General features: G+C 39.4%; 1 protein-coding gene across 1 annotated transcript; it reads left to right on the top strand.

The window, feature by feature from the left end:
- Nucleotides 1–557: 557 nt before the first annotated feature.
- Nucleotides 558–15,659, top strand: LOC9270399 (DNA-directed RNA polymerase I subunit 1). Its single transcript, XM_015788054.3, has 21 exons — nt 558–804; nt 1,167–1,336; nt 2,225–2,384; nt 2,494–2,787; nt 3,822–4,049; nt 4,159–4,338; nt 4,411–4,570; nt 5,758–5,945; nt 6,601–6,864; nt 7,643–7,731; nt 7,805–7,952; nt 8,174–8,383; nt 8,473–8,772; nt 10,238–10,580; nt 11,079–11,284; nt 11,403–11,605; nt 12,353–12,554; nt 12,660–12,934; nt 13,448–13,588; nt 13,801–14,671; nt 14,813–15,659. The coding sequence occupies exons 1-21, from the start codon at nt 781–783 to the stop codon at nt 15,380–15,382; spliced, it is 5,226 nt and encodes a 1,741-aa protein (XP_015643540.1). The 5' UTR covers nt 558–780; the 3' UTR covers nt 15,383–15,659.
- The last annotated feature ends 1,764 nt before the right edge of the window (nt 15,660–17,423 follow it).

The raw sequence follows: 17,423 nt of genomic DNA on the forward strand, positions 1-17,423 counted from the left end.
GCCTCGCTGAGAAGAGGCCGAGGCTTTTCACCCTAGTGGCAAGGACAACTTCGGTGATGGCAACGATGAAGTCAAGAGGCACAAGTTCGAGGCGTATGCCGTGGCGTGGCTTCCTGCCCCTGCGCTATTGCTCACCGTTGTCGTCCTCTACGACTATGACACCCCTGGAGCCGACACAAACATGGGCCGCTGCCTGCTTTTGGATATGGTCTCTATCATCCACTTCCCCCTAGATCCACGAGGTTGACAACTGGGCCTTAGCAAGGGTGGGGTCAGCCACATGATAACTCAGCGCAGTCGAAACACCACGTCAATTAAAAAAGCTTCTAAAACCATCAAGGAAGTCGGTTTTAGAAATTGGAGGATGCTCCATATCTGATTTTGGGGTTAAAGGATGCAAATCAAACTCGGGCTATACCTGAGGGACGTAAATTATACTTTGTTCCAGGAGTATTTCGGCTCTCTACGTAGAAATCTGGCCCGGCCCAAAAGCACAAGCGATCCAATCGAGCGGACTCGTGGGGCTACAGCCCGAGAAACACGCCGCCGGGCAAGTCGACTCTCTTGCTTCTCAACCTTAAACCCTAGCGCCGCTTGAAACCCCTCCTCCTCCCTTCTCCCTCCACACTGCGCGGCGGTGGCCCAAGGCCGGCGAATCCCCACCTCCTCCTCCCCCCTCTCGCCTCCGCCGCGCGGGGGGCGGCCGCCGCCTCCTCTCCTCGCCCGCCGCCACCTCCCCCCACTTGTTTCTGGGCAGAGCGCGCGCTCGCGAGCTCGAGGATGGCCGACGTGCGGCCCGACGAGGTTTGGTTGCCGGATCATTCCCAGTGATTTTGCAAGTCGTAGCATATATTCCCTTTGCTTCTCAGTGCTAGAAATTTCATCTCGTTGCGCTTGTTTTGGTGTGTTAGAACGCGTACCGATATGCTTACGATTAAGGTTGGGGCGCTTCAGTCCTGAAAGGTTTTCAGGAAAAGCATGGCCTATTTGTGTCTTGTCACTTTTCACTGACTGTCTTATTTTTTTTCTTTTGGTTTCGAGTTAGTGGGGGATAAATCGCATGATTCTAATTGGACTTTTAGTGTACATATGTATATTGCAGTTTGAGCCTTATTCCTAGGTGATCATTTACGGTCTGCTGTTAAATGGTTTTGCTTCTTGCGCAGGCCGCATCAGAGGAAGTGAATTCTATCCACTTCAGCTTCTACAATGATGATGAAATTAAGAGGATCAGTGTTAAACAGATAACAAAGTCGGATCGTGTCGATGCCAAGAACTGTCCTGTGCCAGGTGGATTACTTGACCCAGCAATGGGACCCACGAATGATACTGACACGTGAGTACCTATCCAACTATTGAAATCGCGCTTCGAGTGAACACTTGTTAATTACACTTAATCCTAGAGATCAGCTCACATGGAACTGATACAATCTTTGACTTCAGAACAATCATGGGTAGCATGTGTTTTATTTTGCAACATTAGGGTCATCAAGATTTAGCAGATTTCCGGTTCTTTTGGATATCAATTTGTACCTCAATAGTCAGCCTAGAAAATTTAGATTAAGGGTCTGTTTGGCAGAGCTCTAACTCCTAAATTTAGCTCCAAGAGTTGAGTTTGGAGTGGAGTTGATTAAACCCAGCTCCACCTCTCCAGTTCGTTTTGTGAGAGCGCTCCACCCAGCTCTGCTCCCATTTTAGGTGGAGCTAAAACTGTTTGGCTAGGCTCCAGCTCCAGCAGAGGTGGAGCTGGAGCTGTGCCAAACTGACCCTAACATACTAAACAGATCTTTAATTTATTTTTTAAAAGTTAGTTTAATTTGTCCGGCACTTTCAATCAAATTACAGTATTGACCATTCATGCATTGGATGTCTTATCATAGCATTTCAAATAGATTTTATGCATGATAGAATCAATTCTAAGAGGTCATTTGAAAATGGATTATCACTGATCAAGGATTAACTTTTGTCAGTGCTTACAACGTGAGGATTACCTCATGTCTGTCTGCTTTTTTTTTTGGGATCATTATAAAAGATAAGTTTTATTAGGTACTAAGTTTATTTGAATCTATAATGCTACATGTTTTGAGGGACTATTTTTGTTTTCATTTACTTTAACTCGGGGGTATATTTGATGCAACCCTTGAAGTTTCTTTTTGCATGTATCTTTTTTTTTTGGGAAAATTAGAATTTTCAGTTTTTGACCATGTCTAAATTTTATGTACAGCTGCAAGAGTTGTGGTCAGCAGTCCATTCGCTGCCCCGGCCATTTTGGCCATATCGAATTGGCGAAACCACTATTTAATCCATTGCTTTTTATGAGTCTTAAAAACCTTCTCCAGGTTACGTGCTTCCATTGTCACAAGTTCCGGTTGAACAAGGAACAGGTGTGCCCATGTTCATCTTATTTATTTTGTTTTTCAATTTTCTTTATCTTGGAGCATTCAAGGTTCTGTCGCATCACTAAAATATTTGATTTTCTGTTTACTTTATTAGGCAGACAGATACACAAATGAGCTTGAACTATTAGTAAGAGGTGATATTGCTCATGCTAAAAATTTGGAAGACTTGGGTGGCAAAGTACTTTCGAAAGAAGATGATGAAACTGAGGCCACTTCAGGTGATAAATCGGCTCGTTCGGAGAGGGAGAATAAAACTTGGACATCGATCCAACTGAAGGAGGCTCTTTCGATTTTCTCAAAGCTAATGAAGAAAAGACAGAAGAAATGTGCACATTGTGAAAAAAAGAATCCAATTATCAAAAATCCTATATATGGTTGGTTGATCAAGGTACCCGTGATGATTTTAATGGCTTAAATCTTTTAGGCAGTACCATCTAACCCACAGGTTACATTGATTTTTTAAAGATGAACACGTGTCTTCCTAAACCATGGATAGGGTGCTGGTTGACGTCAGCCTTACGATACACGCTTCTCAGGCAGTGCAATGTAGAGGCACTTCTGTAAAAGGATTTTTTTTTTTTGGGGGGGGGTGTAATTCCTTTTTAATGATGGGTGGGAAGTATCCCAACAAAATTCCAATCTAGTGGCATGACAGCAATTAGCCTAACAGGAGTGATAGAACGGTGCCGTTAAACCATAGTGGCAGAAATGCAATTGGCCCATGTTATCACCCGGTGGTGTAAATATGAACATCAAATATAATCTAGCAAATTTTGGATGTTGTAGTATGTTATAATTCCACACAATATTTTATGATTAGATTCAGTGGCATATTAGAGTAAACAACAGAGATAAAGTTTGGTATAGGTTGCGATTTTGTACTGTCCACCAGTACTCTTTATATATATATATATATATATATATATATTTAAAAATTGCTTCTCAGTCGATTTTAGCCTTTTTTTGGTAAGGTTTTATAACATCTCTTTCCTTGCATTAAGCTTATCCTTCTCTTTTCCATTCACCCTCTGGAAAGGGGAGGGTAAGCTATGGGTAGGGGGGGGGGGGTGGATGCCACTCTGTGGGAACCTGTTTATCAACTAAATGAATATAAAATTCATAGTATGCATTAGAAAAAGCAAAGTGATTTCCCCTTATTTTATTGCACTACACTAGGTCAAATGGTACTGACAGAGTGACCGGTGTGTTTGCAATTTTTTACGGTATATTTATGGGTAGGTCAGGTTGGTTGAGTAAGTAGGCATGCTCTTTGCCGAGGTCGTGTACCTTTGCATGGCATGATTTAGCATCCGTCAGCAGCATTAGCAATTTCGCTTTTTCCTTGATGATATCTTATACTTCTTGGAACTGATATGTCTGTTGCATTATAGTTCTTCACTATTCACTACATGTGGTTTGTAGGATACAACTTCTTCCTCTGTAAGAGCAAATGCGATTGCCAATGCTAAACTGAGTGGAGATGGTCATGTTAATGACTCAAGAGAAACTGGTGTTTCCGGTCTTGATGAAGAACTAACTTCACCTGGTACTTTGTCCAGAAGATCAACCAATGAAACAAGACGCATTTCTGATGATACAATCAAAGAAATGGTGGCATCATCAGGAAAGAAACATCTCTTGACTACAGAGGTTATAATACTGCTATCTGTTTGAGTTTAAAGGAAGCCTTCATCAATGCAGTACCTTATGCAAGTTTTTGTTCCACACTACTGAGCACGTCCTTTCTCAAATGCTTCAGGTTGAATCTATTCTGAAAGATTTGTGGAAAAAGGAAGCAAGGTTCTGCATGTTACTATGTGATTTCCAACAGAATACATTGAGTGTATCAGAAAAGAGAAGGGGCTATGAGATGTTTTTCTTGAAGAATCTGCTAGTGGCACCGAACAGATTCCGCCCCTCAATTAGCTCTAGTCTTGGAGTAAGTACATCCTGCTGGTATAACTGACTAAATCCTGTTCTGAAGTAACTAACCGCTTCTGTTATGTGACAGATCATGGAACATCCACAAAATGTTCTGCTCAGCAAAGTGCAAGAGTCCAATCTTGCGCTTCAGCAGAGTATTGCTGCTTCTAATCATATGGAAGTTCTTAGAAGATGGATGGATCTGCAAAGAAATGTAAATGTGCTGTATGATAGTAGTAAAGGCCTTTGTAAGTATATCTCCTTCTAATGTAGACCACTCCCCTTTATTTTCGTTGCTAACACATAAAAAGCTAAGGTGCATCTTTTCACATAACTACCTGGTTTCCCTGCAAAAAAAAAGACATAACTACCTGGTTAACTTCTTGAAATTTGACCTCAGAGCAGCGAAGTCTTATGTGCTTTTGTTGCATAAAATTGTTGTTGGACATAATTGTAAACAACTTACGCTCTTATAAGACGGAATTCATCTCAGAAGAATATATTCAATTCAAACCAATGAACTTCCTGGATCATTGGCCCATGTGCTAGTTGGAGCAAGATCATGATTCATGAATGCATGTTACGTTCTCTCTTTTGTAGATGCATTCATGCATCCCTTAAAAGAAGGTAGTGGTGGTGGCAGTGAATCTGCCACCCTACCTATTTTCATTGCAAATTACCCCCTTGAACTTCTTTATATTAAGAAACAATCAGATCTAAATGGATATACACATATAAATCAAATCGATACTCCTTTTAAAAGAAAAAGTAGTGGTGGTGGCAGTGAATCTGCCATCCCACCTACTTCCATTGCAAATTACCCCTTGAACTTCTTTATATTAAGAAACAATCAAATCTAAATGGATAGCCACATGTAAAATCGAATTAAGGTGAACATTCCCTATAGAGAAAAATGTGGAACACAATATTATAATAAATTTTCTTTTAGTAAAAGATTGTCTCACTCTTTTACATTTTCGAAAGTGAGAGACAATCTTGACTCTGACCGTGCTTGTATATATGGGTTCTAGTGGTTTCTCTGTAGATGTTGTTGAGTCGATTATCTACTTTATCATTTCAGTTTCTGGGTTACATATGTTTTTCCAGACGAGAAGGGATTGTTAAAAAAAAAAAAACCTCACCAACAATGAATTATGCTCCCTTTTTATGAATTGTGATTTAATCTAAAAATGTGCCTAGTTCTATTTGGTAGTGTTGAGATGAACTATTAATTTATTAGGTAATGCTTAGGAACGATCTTTTGTGTGCATTTTGTTTTGATTAATGAAGTTTGTGTTCCATTTTGGAAATAAAGAACAGGTGAGATATAATATTATCTTCACTACTGGCTTGGTGTTACAAGCATAAATGTGCCACTATTTGCTTTCCCATAACTAAAAAGTTAAGAGTGGTCTCTAATGTTTATGCCTGACAGCAAAAAATGAGAAGAATGCAAATGGTATAAGGCAGTTGTTGGAAAAGAAAGAAGGGATTCTTCGACAGAAGATGATGGGTAAAAGAGTTAATTATGCATGCCGGTCCGTTATATCTCCAGATCCATATTTGGCTGTTAATGAAATTGGAATTCCTCCCGTTTTTGCCACACGATTGACATATCCCGAGGTACCTGCATTGACCTATAATTGTTCATTACTATCAATTTTTAAGCATTGACCTATAATTGTTCGTTACTATCAATTGTTAAAGTAACAATGTATATGTTTATGCTTGTTATATGATTATTTCAAATGTATTATACGTCAATTATCACCTTTTTGTTCATTGCTGTAGATTCTTGTTATGTTACTTTACTATTACTATGATGATAGATTGATACTATACACTGAAGTCCTAAAAATGTCCAAACTCCTTACAGTCCAAACTACTTTACTATGATGTTATCTTTGTTCTTTGAAGCTCAAATTATATTTAAGCTGGTTACATATGAAAATACATGCACCATCTTTTACATGAGTGAACTTACAGTTGCATATGACTGTTTCTTAATGATCTATATTTTTATATTGAGTCATCTGTAACAATTGATTGGTTATACTTCCTAGCTTCTCTATTTCCATTTAGAGATCTTGTAATATATAGGGGTAGGTGCCTGAGATATGTGTATGAAAGTCATCTAACTGAAAACTACATATCTACTTTGGAAACCAGATTTCTTATACCCATAAACTATAGGGGATGGAACCATTTGAACCGTGAATTAATTACTTTTCCTTCTTGGAGCAGCTTTTACATCATTTCTATATTGTTTCACGTGCAGAAAGTGACACCCTGGAATGCCAGAAAGCTACAAGAAGCTATAAATAATGGTGCTGACATTCATCCTGGCGCAACCCATTACAGGGATAACAACAACATGTACAAGCTACAAGCTGCCCCTCCCAAACGCCGTGCGATTGCTAAGATGCTACCTGCTTCTAGAGGATCCATTTCTCAACCAGGGAAAGATCCCAAGTGTGAATTTGAGAGCAAAGTGGTATATCGACACCTTCAAGATGGTGATGTTGTACTAGTCAATCGGCAGGTATAACTATTTGCTAGTTAGTAAGCTTGTGTTTTCTTCAGCAGTAATACATGAAAACAATACTAGTCTCATTTAATAGTTATTTTCTGCTTGGTAATCTTGGTATTTCAAGGCGATTTCCCTCCAAATTAGTATTGTAAAGGTGTCTACCTATCCCAATTCCCCCCCTCTCTCTCCCCCCTAGGGTGCCACCTTGATCTGTCTAATTGATGGTATGGCGCTGGTCTACCACTTGAATAGCACCTAGAGCCTTGTTGAGCACTTCTCCAAATACCCATACTTGTTACTTGATGCACAATAGTTCAGTAGACAGGCTCACAGGCAGCATTTGTGAAATTGTACTAACATCCTACATCCTTATATTATTCTATTTGACAACCAAAATAGGCCATGGGAATAACATGTGAAATAAGGATTTTTAACTCTTATGACTGGATTTGAATTTTGAGATGACATAAATAATTAGACTAGATCTACTACATAAATCCATTTGTGTAGGTCCATCAGTTGTAACAACTAGCAATACTGGTCAGATCAGTCAGAATGGTGCACATGTCTCAGTTTGATTAAGTACTTCACTTTGTTTCTAGAAAGGATACCCAGTTCTAAGAGCAAATTGGAAGTTTGATTTACAACCACCAACTACTACACTACAAGCATACTTTACTAAGATGTCGTGCAGCGAGGTTATGAGAGTATATCGCTATCACCCGTTTTATCTGTCTGCAATGTTGTATCTCTGCAATGTCTCTAATTTCATTTTTCTTGTGATGTGAAGCCTACTCTTCACAAGCCCAGCATGATGGCACATGTTGTTCGTGTGCTACCTGGAGAGAAGACAATTCGAATGCACTATGCTAATTGCAGGTATTACAACATATCTTCAGCAACACTGCCTATTTGTCTACTTCTGTTGATCAAACACTGTATTTCTTTTTAGCACATACAATGCTGATTTTGATGGAGATGAAATGAATGTGCACTTTCCACAAGATGAAATATCTCGTGCTGAGGCCATCAACATTGTTGATGCAAATAAGCAGTACATTGGTCCAAGGAGTGGGGATGCTGTCAGAGGCCTCATTCAGGTAACACTGTGCATATGCAGTTGGGATGTTTCGGTTCTTCCACACTGTTGCTGTTGAGCACATTCAGTGGTGTATAATCAGGCTTCCCCTTTCCTGTGCATCTATCTATTTAAATCAGTGAACTCATCCTGTCAGTAATATATTAAAAATCACACTATTTTTATTAATGCTGTAACGGTTATTTTTATATTATAAGCTCGTTATATTCCACCTTTTTGTAGGACCACATTATTGGTGCTGTACTCCTGACAAAGCTGGACACCTTTCTAAGCCGTGAGGAATATAATCAGCTTGTATATGGGTCTGTGCTCTCTTCAACTCGTAGATCTGGTCAGTTTGGTAAAAAGATATCTATTATTATGGATGATGATGCACTCGAACCTGTACCTCCTGCTATTTGGAAGCCAAAGCCCCTATGGACAGGAAAACAGGTTGGATGTTTTGAAGTTACCATTGGCTTCAATCTCCAGTTCTTCACAATTTCTTTAATTTTAGGTGCGCACCTCTTCTGTTTATACAGGTTATAACAACCATCTTGAACCATGTAACAAAAGGTCGCCCTCCATTTACTGTGGAGAAGAAGGGGAGAATCGAAAAAGAATATCTAATCCCTGAAGAACGCAATGGTGATAAAGTTAAAACTATAAATCCTTCAGAGCAAGTTTTGTATGTTCATGACAATGAGCTCATAAAAGGCATGATAGATAAGGCCCAGTTTGGGAACTATGGGATAGTTCATACGGTTCATGAACTATATGGTCCAGAGACAGCTGGAGTACTACTCTCATCATTCAGTCGCTTGTTTACGATGGTCCTGCAGGTGAGTTTCAACTCGTTATTTCCATATTTTCATTGTTCATGGCTCGTCAGAATCAACTGAAAAGCTCGTATCTGGTCAATTACTTGTAACGAAAAATGTTATTCCTCATCACTCCTTGAATTTATTGAGACAGCTAAAACATCGTTTGCATTTGATTTGTTGGCAGCAGAGCCAAACTATTCTTCCTTGGAATTTTGCATTTCATTTGTTGGCTGAAACATGGTTATACAATATCACACTTTTGAACATGTAGAGGGACTAAGGATGCTAAATGAAGGAAAATAAAATACTGGGTTGAACCAGTAGTTAAGACTCTTTGAACAGGCTAATCCACTTTGTTGAGCTGACTTTTTATTTTTATTTTGGGCTAAAGGGCTGTTTGTTTCATTGCCATTTTTTTTGGGGGCTAAGGGGCTTTTTGGTTCTTTGCCATAGCTTGCAATGCCCTTTTTTTTTTTTTGGCAACGGTAAGATTTAGCCATTGCCAAAATTTTGGCAATTTGTTTAGATCGCTTCCAAAGTATTACCCATAGCCTATGCCAAACTAATAATTTGGCAATGACAAATATTTGGCATGGTCGAGTTTGACTAAGAACCAAACAAACCCTAAATGACTCAATGAAACTGGCTGAACTTTGGGCCATATCTCCCTTGTCAAGTGGCAAGCACAGAAAGTTTAGTTCTATGGTAATGCGTACCCAATATCTATGGGCAGTGGATGATGTGAGAAGTACTCAGCTGCTGAGTAACTGGATAGAACTTTTGTTTTGCCCATGGAAACACTTTCTATTTCATTTACATGTAGTGGCTGCTTTCTATATTTTTTTTCGCACATTAACAATATAGTGTAAGAGAACTCAATGGACAAGCAAAATACCCTCTCAAAGTTTTTAAAACCAATTTTTTGGACTAGTGAACCTTAGCCTTCCGAACTTGTTTGGGACTAAAGAGCAGTGTTGATTGGGTCCCATCCAGATAGTTGTGATCTACACTGAAATAGTATGTTGATCCACCTTTTTCACTTAAAGTTATTCTTTAGTTGGCATATGAAAGTTCAGTTGTAATCAAGTCTTTTGTCTTAAATACCACCGAATTGATCTTTGCTGAGTAGTGTCATCATATTTTATGAATTGTACTGGGCTTAATGAATCAATATATCCAAATATAGTTGTGGATTTCATTGTAATTGTCTGGCCCCACTATTGTGGCTGACATTGTTATGTTAGTTTTGAATTTGAATCTGACTAAACTTGCTCTGATCAACAACCATAAGCTGCTATGCCATATAAGATCCAATGTCTCAAAATATAGTCTACTTATTATCACCTTTTTTTTTCAAGCTGTTCTATTGTTTTGCATTTGACTTTCTTTTATTTTATAATTTTATTTTCTTGTTATTTTGGGTGTGATTATTCTTATTTGTGATATTGTAATTGTAAAATTAAGAACATTTATTTTCTTTCAGTTGCATGGATTTACATGTGGAGTAGATGATCTGTTACTATCCCAAGAGTCAGATATGACGAGAGAGGAAATTCTTGGAAAAAGTGAAAAACACAGTAAAATAGTGCATATAAATTTTACACGTCCCAAAAAGGATGATAAAGCTGAAGCTAAAGCTGAAGATATACGCCCCAAAGAGGGTGATGAAGCTGAAGATACACGCCCCAAAGAGGGTGATGAAGCTGAAGATACACGTCCCAAGGAGGATCATGAAGCTGAAGATAGTACACATCCCAAAGAGGATCATGAAGCTGAAGATAGTACACATCCCAAAGAGGATCATGAAGCTGAAGGTGATGATGAAGGTTTGTGGAATATCATCGTTACTGAAAACACTTTCTACCATTTTTTGAGAATGTTGAATCTCTTTCCCTCTTACTCTATTACTCACACGCACTCATGCGCACAGACATTAGATAGCTCTATGGAAGTTAAAGGAAAATAGATAACTAAAGCACTTAAACTAACTTTGAGCAATGCGAGCTAAAGAATACTACCTTGATTGATTTTATAAGGCATACCTTACTTCCAAAGAGACTTCAAGATTAGGCCATTAATTTCTCATAAAGTATTTTCTTAATATCTGCAAAAACCAATATTGTGTAAACTTGAAATATGGTATGATATAGTTTTATATAGTAAATGTACTTGTACTAATTATCGGTCAAAACATGAAAATGTGGCCTTTCGAATCAAAATAGAGGCTCTAAGGATCAAGGGGAGAGTTGTTTACGACTTCATATGCTTCTCTATAATGCCACCATCAGTTGCATGCTGATTGTTTAATTTCTAAAATTACACAGATCAAATGAAATTGCAAATGGAAGTCGAAAAAATTATACGGAGGAATGGAGAATCTGCGACTGTTATATTGGATAGAAATATGTCAAGTGAACTGAATACTTTAACATCTAAAGTCAATAAAAAAGTGTTTCCTTATGGTCTACGGAAGCCTTTTCCTGGAAATTGTCTCTCTCTTATGACTCAAACTGGAGCTAAAGGTGGTTTGGTAAGTTTTTTTTTCCCCTGTAGGGGCTTACTGCATATGGTACTTTTCTTTGGATGAGCATGCTTAGATTTACTTCACCTGCTTGGGTTAATGTGCTTCCATTTCATTTTGTTGCTAGGTCAACATGACACAAATTTCATCATTGCTAGGCCAGCAAGAATTAGAAGGAAAGCGTGTTCCACGAATGATTTCTGGGAAGACGTTACCTTGCTTTCCACCGTGGGATACTTCTTCAAGAGCTGGTGGTTTCATCGGTGATCGATTTTTAACTGGTCTCCGTCCTCAAGAGTACTATTTTCACTGCATGGCTGGCAGAGAGGGGTAAACTTTTCTGATGTTTGAAACAGTTTTCCTTGAGTGCTCAACCTGCTATGAGTGGAGTGGAAAATAGCCTTCAAAATTTCCTGCCATGAATTACTCACTCTTGTGAGTTTATTGGGGATCTCAGAATCCCCCTTTTCTTTGTTTGGTACACACAAATAGCGTTATTTTTTAAATATTTTTGAATGGCATTTTATGCGCTCATGCGTACACCAGCCGCTTTCCACTTTGGCAGGCGGCATTGGTGAAAGGCAGGCAATTTATGTTTTGAACAGCTCTGGGATATCCATGTTTTAGTTGGATTGGATAACTGTTTGGGTATAGATTTATTGACTACAAAATATTTTTATTTGAACAGGATAGTTTGCCCTTTTTAAGTCTGCTGGACCTATAGATATCTAATCCATATTCATCAATTGCCTACTCCAGTGCATGCATGACTTTGCATCTGTATTTTAGTATGCCTTTTGATGTTCATAAACAGGAAGTTTATGTTTCTCCTCTTGAAAAAAAAATCATGTAATATAAACTGTGATGATAAGTCTTTTACTCCTGGATTTGGATGGCTAACCTTATCTGTTAACTGAGACATGGAATTCTGTTACATATAACTGGATGTGTAGTCGTGTTTGTGAGGTAATATGCTATTTAGTGTAATACATCGTTACAATCTTATTGGCTTTAGATGTTGGTTGATTATTCATATTTACTGTAGGTTGGTATTTAGCTTATGAATATTTACTGCAGGTTGGTTGACACAGCAGTCAAAACTTCTCGTAGTGGTTATCTTCAGCGTTGTCTTATCAAAAGTCTCGAATCATTAAAAGTCTCATATGATCACACAGTACGTGATGTTGATGGATCAATCATACAGTTTTGCTATGGAGAAGATGGAGTTGATGTGCTCAAAACTAGCTTTCTAGACGACAAATTCAGGGAGCTTTCTGATGTAAAACACTAAGTCCTGATGAAATTATGTCTGCCTTAATTATATGGTGTGCCTTTTGTCCATGCAATTGTTGATGCAATTATTTATCGTTTTCCCAACTTACAGAATAGAAGAGCTCTCCTTGGCAAGCTTGATAGCCACAATGACAAGCACCTGTTATTAAATCCAAATGGATACATTTCTGAATTGCCTGAGAAGCTGATTGAAAATGCAATGGAGTTTCTAAAATCCAAAAGAAATGAGAAAGGTCGTTATGACATTAAAGAGAAAGAGCTAATGAAGTTACTGAAAGTCAAGTACATATCTAGTCTTGTAGATCCTGGGGAAGCTGTTGGTGTGGTTGCTGCTCAATCCATAGGAGAACCATCAACACAGATGACGTAAGATCTTCTATAGACTTTCTCTCTGTGGTTTTTGATTCACTATGTATTCCAAGTATGTACTTGGTGTATTCTAGATAGGTTATTTATGTATCCAGTGCCTGGTTAGTTTCTTGAGAAAAAAACAGTTTTGGCTACTTTTTGAACCATAGTCTAAGTAAAATATAATGACTATACATACCACAGAATGCATAGATATTTCTGTGATGGTACTTGATTATGAGAACTAAAATGAGCTATATCTAAAAATTAGTTTGTGTGCCAAGATTAAATGAAGATGAGATATATAAAAAAAAGCTAGATTTGTAGCTAATCTCTCGGAAAATATACACGTTATTTCAAATTTCTTTGAACTAATTTTTGTTTGACCAAAGGCCACCCAATAGGCATCTTCCATTGTTGCTGTAGTGACTACACTTTATTTGATCATTCGTCTTTATTACGCTCTTATCTAAGAACTTGTTCAACATTTCTGTGATAAGATGACTAACTTTGTTTGCCTCGCCCCTTCAGGCTCAACACTTTTCATCTCGCTGGACGGGGTGAGATGAATGTTACGCTTGGTATTCCTCGTTTGAAAGAACTTCTAATGACTGCATCGGCTAAAATTAGTACACCTTTTATGAAGTGTCCTCTGCTTGAAGATAAGACTTGGTGAGCTTTATTTGTTTTTTACTTTGAAGATGGCTCATGCTAGTATTCTCTTAGGTTGATTTATGTAATTTACGTGAGTCTGTACACATGTTTCCTGCATTTCTCATTGCCTGCTGAATATGATACGGGGCAAATAGAGATCTTGATCAAACTATACTTAAACTTTTGCACCACACTAGCATGATATAAAGGGACTAATTTTCTGCATATAGGGATGATGATGAAGAAGAAATGGATGATAAATTAAAGAAGGCCCGTGATGCTGAACGATTGGCTGCTAAATTAAGGACGATTGATGATGCTGAACGAATTGCTGCTAAATTAAGGAGGGTTCGTGTAGCTGACATTGTAGAGAGAATTGAAGTATGCACAGTTCCTTTTCACAACAATAATGGTTGTGTTTCAACCCTGTATAAGTTACAGTTGAAACTCTACCCACAAGGGCTATATCCACGTCAGTCAGAACTTACAGTAGAAGAGTGCCATGAAACCTTGAGAACTGTTTTTATTGATGCAATGGATCTTGCTATCAGCAAACATTTAGATTTGCTACACAAAATTAATGAGATCCAGGCAGTTAAGTCAAATGATATGGAGAGTCAACGGTCTGATGGAGTCGAAGAATCTGAAAATGGACCTACTGATGAAGACAATGGTGTGAGCGATGGTGAAAATGAGGATGATTTGGGAGCTGATGCAGAAAAATGGAAACGGCAAGAGATAGATGAGATGGAGTATGATGATGATGCTGAAAAGGAAGAGGGTTTTGATATGGATAGTGAATCTGAAGAAGATACCAAATCTAAACCTGAGAGTGAAGATCATCAAGCAAAATTAGATGAAGAGTTAGAAGAGTCTGAGGAAGGACATGTGCTAGATTCTAGCAACAAGGGGGAAAATTTAAAAGCTAAGCAAGCAACAGCCAGACTCGAAGATGAAATGAATGAAGCTGAGGATGAAAAGGCGCAAGTGACCATAAAGTTCAAGAAAAACATAAAATGGACTATTCATTATGAATCAACAGGTTTAAATTTTGAGGTTCACTACGCTTTGCAAGAGCAACCTCATATTCTGTTAGCCCAGGTACTTCTTTATATACAGTACAACTTACATTTTGCACCTCACATTGTAACATAGGTTGAATCATCTTAATAGTTCGCCCTGTGCATATAATTATGCTTTGCTTTGTACTATATTGATGGCTTGTTTGAATTTCTTTTCCAGATTGCTCAGAGAACAGCTAGGTCTGTTTTTGTCAAGGCCTGTAAGAATATTGATCGATGTGAAGTGAATAAACCAAAGAAGATAGATAATAATACGATAAATACTCCCATCACTCTACAAACAGCAGGGGTGAACTTTGAAGTATTCCATAAGTTAGTGGACTATCTCGATATCAATGAGGTCAGATCCAATGATATACACGCTATGTTGAACACATATGGGGTAGAGGCTGCAAGGGCAACCATCATTGGGGAAGTGAAGGGCGTATTCGGTGCTTATGGTATCCATGTTGACATGAGGCATCTGAACTTGATTGCGGATTTCATGACCTTCGACGGCGGTTACCGACCGATGAGCAGGCTAGGGATGGGCCAGTTCAGCACCTCGCCATTTGGTAAGATGACTTTTGAGACGGCAACCAAGTTTATTGTGGAAGCAGCTTCTCATGGAGAGTCTGACACACTGGACGGCCCTTCGGCAAGCGTCTGTCTGGGGAAACCTGTTAAGGTGGGGACGGGTTCCTTTGGCTTGCTGCAGAATTTTTCCCTGGAGCAACCTGTTGCGATGTAAGCATACATGTAGCATCATCAGCCTGTTTGCTTTACTGGATTAGTCCAATTTTGATGGAGGCTGCCATAGAGCAGTAGGAATGTGTTACATATACGGTACTTTTTGCTAGCAAGTGCAGCAAGTTATGTCAGTTCTCAGTTGTGTTTGTGTAGCAGGAAACGAACATGTGAACACTGATACTCCCTTTGGTAGTAGTATGGACATTAGTCTCTGTGTAGACTGTGTGGAGTATCAGGCTGGCAGCAGCAGTAGCAGCATGATCTTGGTTTCTTTGCCATTTTAGATGCATTTCAGCACCCTTGTTTTTTCTGCCTTTAAACCCAAATCCGATAGCCACTTTGCCGTTGCTGTCTGCATGAGGTTAAGATGGCAGCTGAGGGGGAATATATCTAGGACTCCAGCTGCAATATCTTTTCTATAATTGAGTGTGCAAGACAGCATCCTCTGATTCAGGGCCTGTTTAGATCCCTGGCAAAAAATTTTACCCTGTTATATCGAATGTTTAGACATATGTATAGAGTATTAAATATATGGAAAAAAACTAATTACACAGATTATGTATAAATTGCGAGACGAATCTTTAGTGTCCCGCCCAGCGGATCCCTCGATGCGACACGTTGCGGGCTTTCTGTCCTGGCCCATCCCACTTTGGGCTTCACGGAAGCTCCCGCTGCCGATCACAATTTCGTTCTCTCTAATAAAAAAAGCAGACCACGAGCATCGCAAATACACCCGTTTATCAATTAATGCTAGCTGCTGCATTGCTTGCATCGCAAATTCGCATAGATGGACGGATGCTGCATTGCTTGCATGGGGGTGAAAACGCTAGGAAACGGTCGAAATTTACGATACCCAAAAAGGGTAATGGTCAGAAACAACGGTACTCCTTATACAAAAATGATGCTCAGGCGATCGAGTTCATCGCATATATCCTTCCGGACTATCCTTTAAAAAACATCCATCTCTATAGTGAAGAAAAAAATAACTTTTATACATGTGTTCTACATACATATGAGTAGATGGATCTCCTTCTTCTCCCTTGTGGTTCTCTATCTCTGCTCTCTTTATGGCTGACGAGCTGTGCCTTTTATAGGCGGTAGCGGCGTATGCGAGACCCAGCGCCGCCAGCCTCTATACGGTTGCGTGATCCGATATCTCCGCACAGCCGCGCGCGATGGATATATACTATCCGGCAGTTTGTTTGGATGGATAGAGCTTGACCGTGCTTATCTTCTGATCGGTTTGTTGCTTCGATCAACTTGTAGATGAGGCATAGCCGCGTACACGTACGCACTTTTTGAAGTAGTTGGTGGTGCGTCAGGATGCCATCGACGTTGGTGATGAAAGATGGGGTCGATGCAACCGTTGACCTTAGTGAAGTAGACAAACTCGTGCCGGGATGCCGTCGGCGCCGTAGTAGGATGAGGGCGCCAAGTTGCCCTCGATCTTGCCGGAGTAGATGATGTCATGTCGAGAAGCCATCGACAATGTAGAGGGACGGTGGGATTGGTGTAGACCTAGTTTGGATAGAGCAGGTGATGAAGTGCCAGAAAACCGTCGGCGATGTAGATGGGAGACAGGTTGGTTCTGCTGAAGTAAATGATGACATGCCGAAATGTCGTCAGCGATGTAAATGGAAGACTTGGTGATGCGGCCTCCAATCTGGTTGAAGTAGATGATGTCATGCCGGAATGACGTCGACAGTGTAAATTGGGTATGGGTGGCATTGCCCCCAATCACGTTGAAGCAGATGATGAAGTGTCGTGAAGCCATTGATGGTGTAGACGGAAAATGGGTAGGTGTTACTCCCTGTCTTTATGAGGTAGGTGACGTCACGTCAGGATGTCGTCAGTGTTGTAGACGGAATATTGGGTGGCGTTGCCCCTAATTTTGTAAGTGAGTGCTGGTAAGCCATTAGCAGTATAGATGAAAGATGTGATTAATGTTGCTTCCCGTCTTGATGAGGTTGGCAATATCATGCCAAGGTGCGTCGGTGTTGTAGTACAACATGAATATGGACTATTCGGATTTGGAGACAGAG

This window comes from Oryza sativa, chromosome 6 (genome assembly GCF_034140825.1).
Source record: "Oryza sativa Japonica Group chromosome 6, ASM3414082v1".
NCBI lineage: Eukaryota > Viridiplantae > Streptophyta > Magnoliopsida > Poales > Poaceae > Oryza > Oryza sativa.

Coding starts and splice junctions, on each gene's coding strand:
- LOC9270399 (XM_015788054.3), top strand. CDS start 781: ATGGCCGACGTGCGGCCCGACGAG. Junction 8,384..8,472: donor CCCTATGGACAGGAAAACAG/GTTGGATGTTTT, acceptor CTGTTTATACAG/GTTATAACAACCATCTTGAA. Junction 13,589..13,800: donor CTGCTTGAAGATAAGACTTG/GTGAGCTTTATT, acceptor TTCTGCATATAG/GGATGATGATGAAGAAGAAA.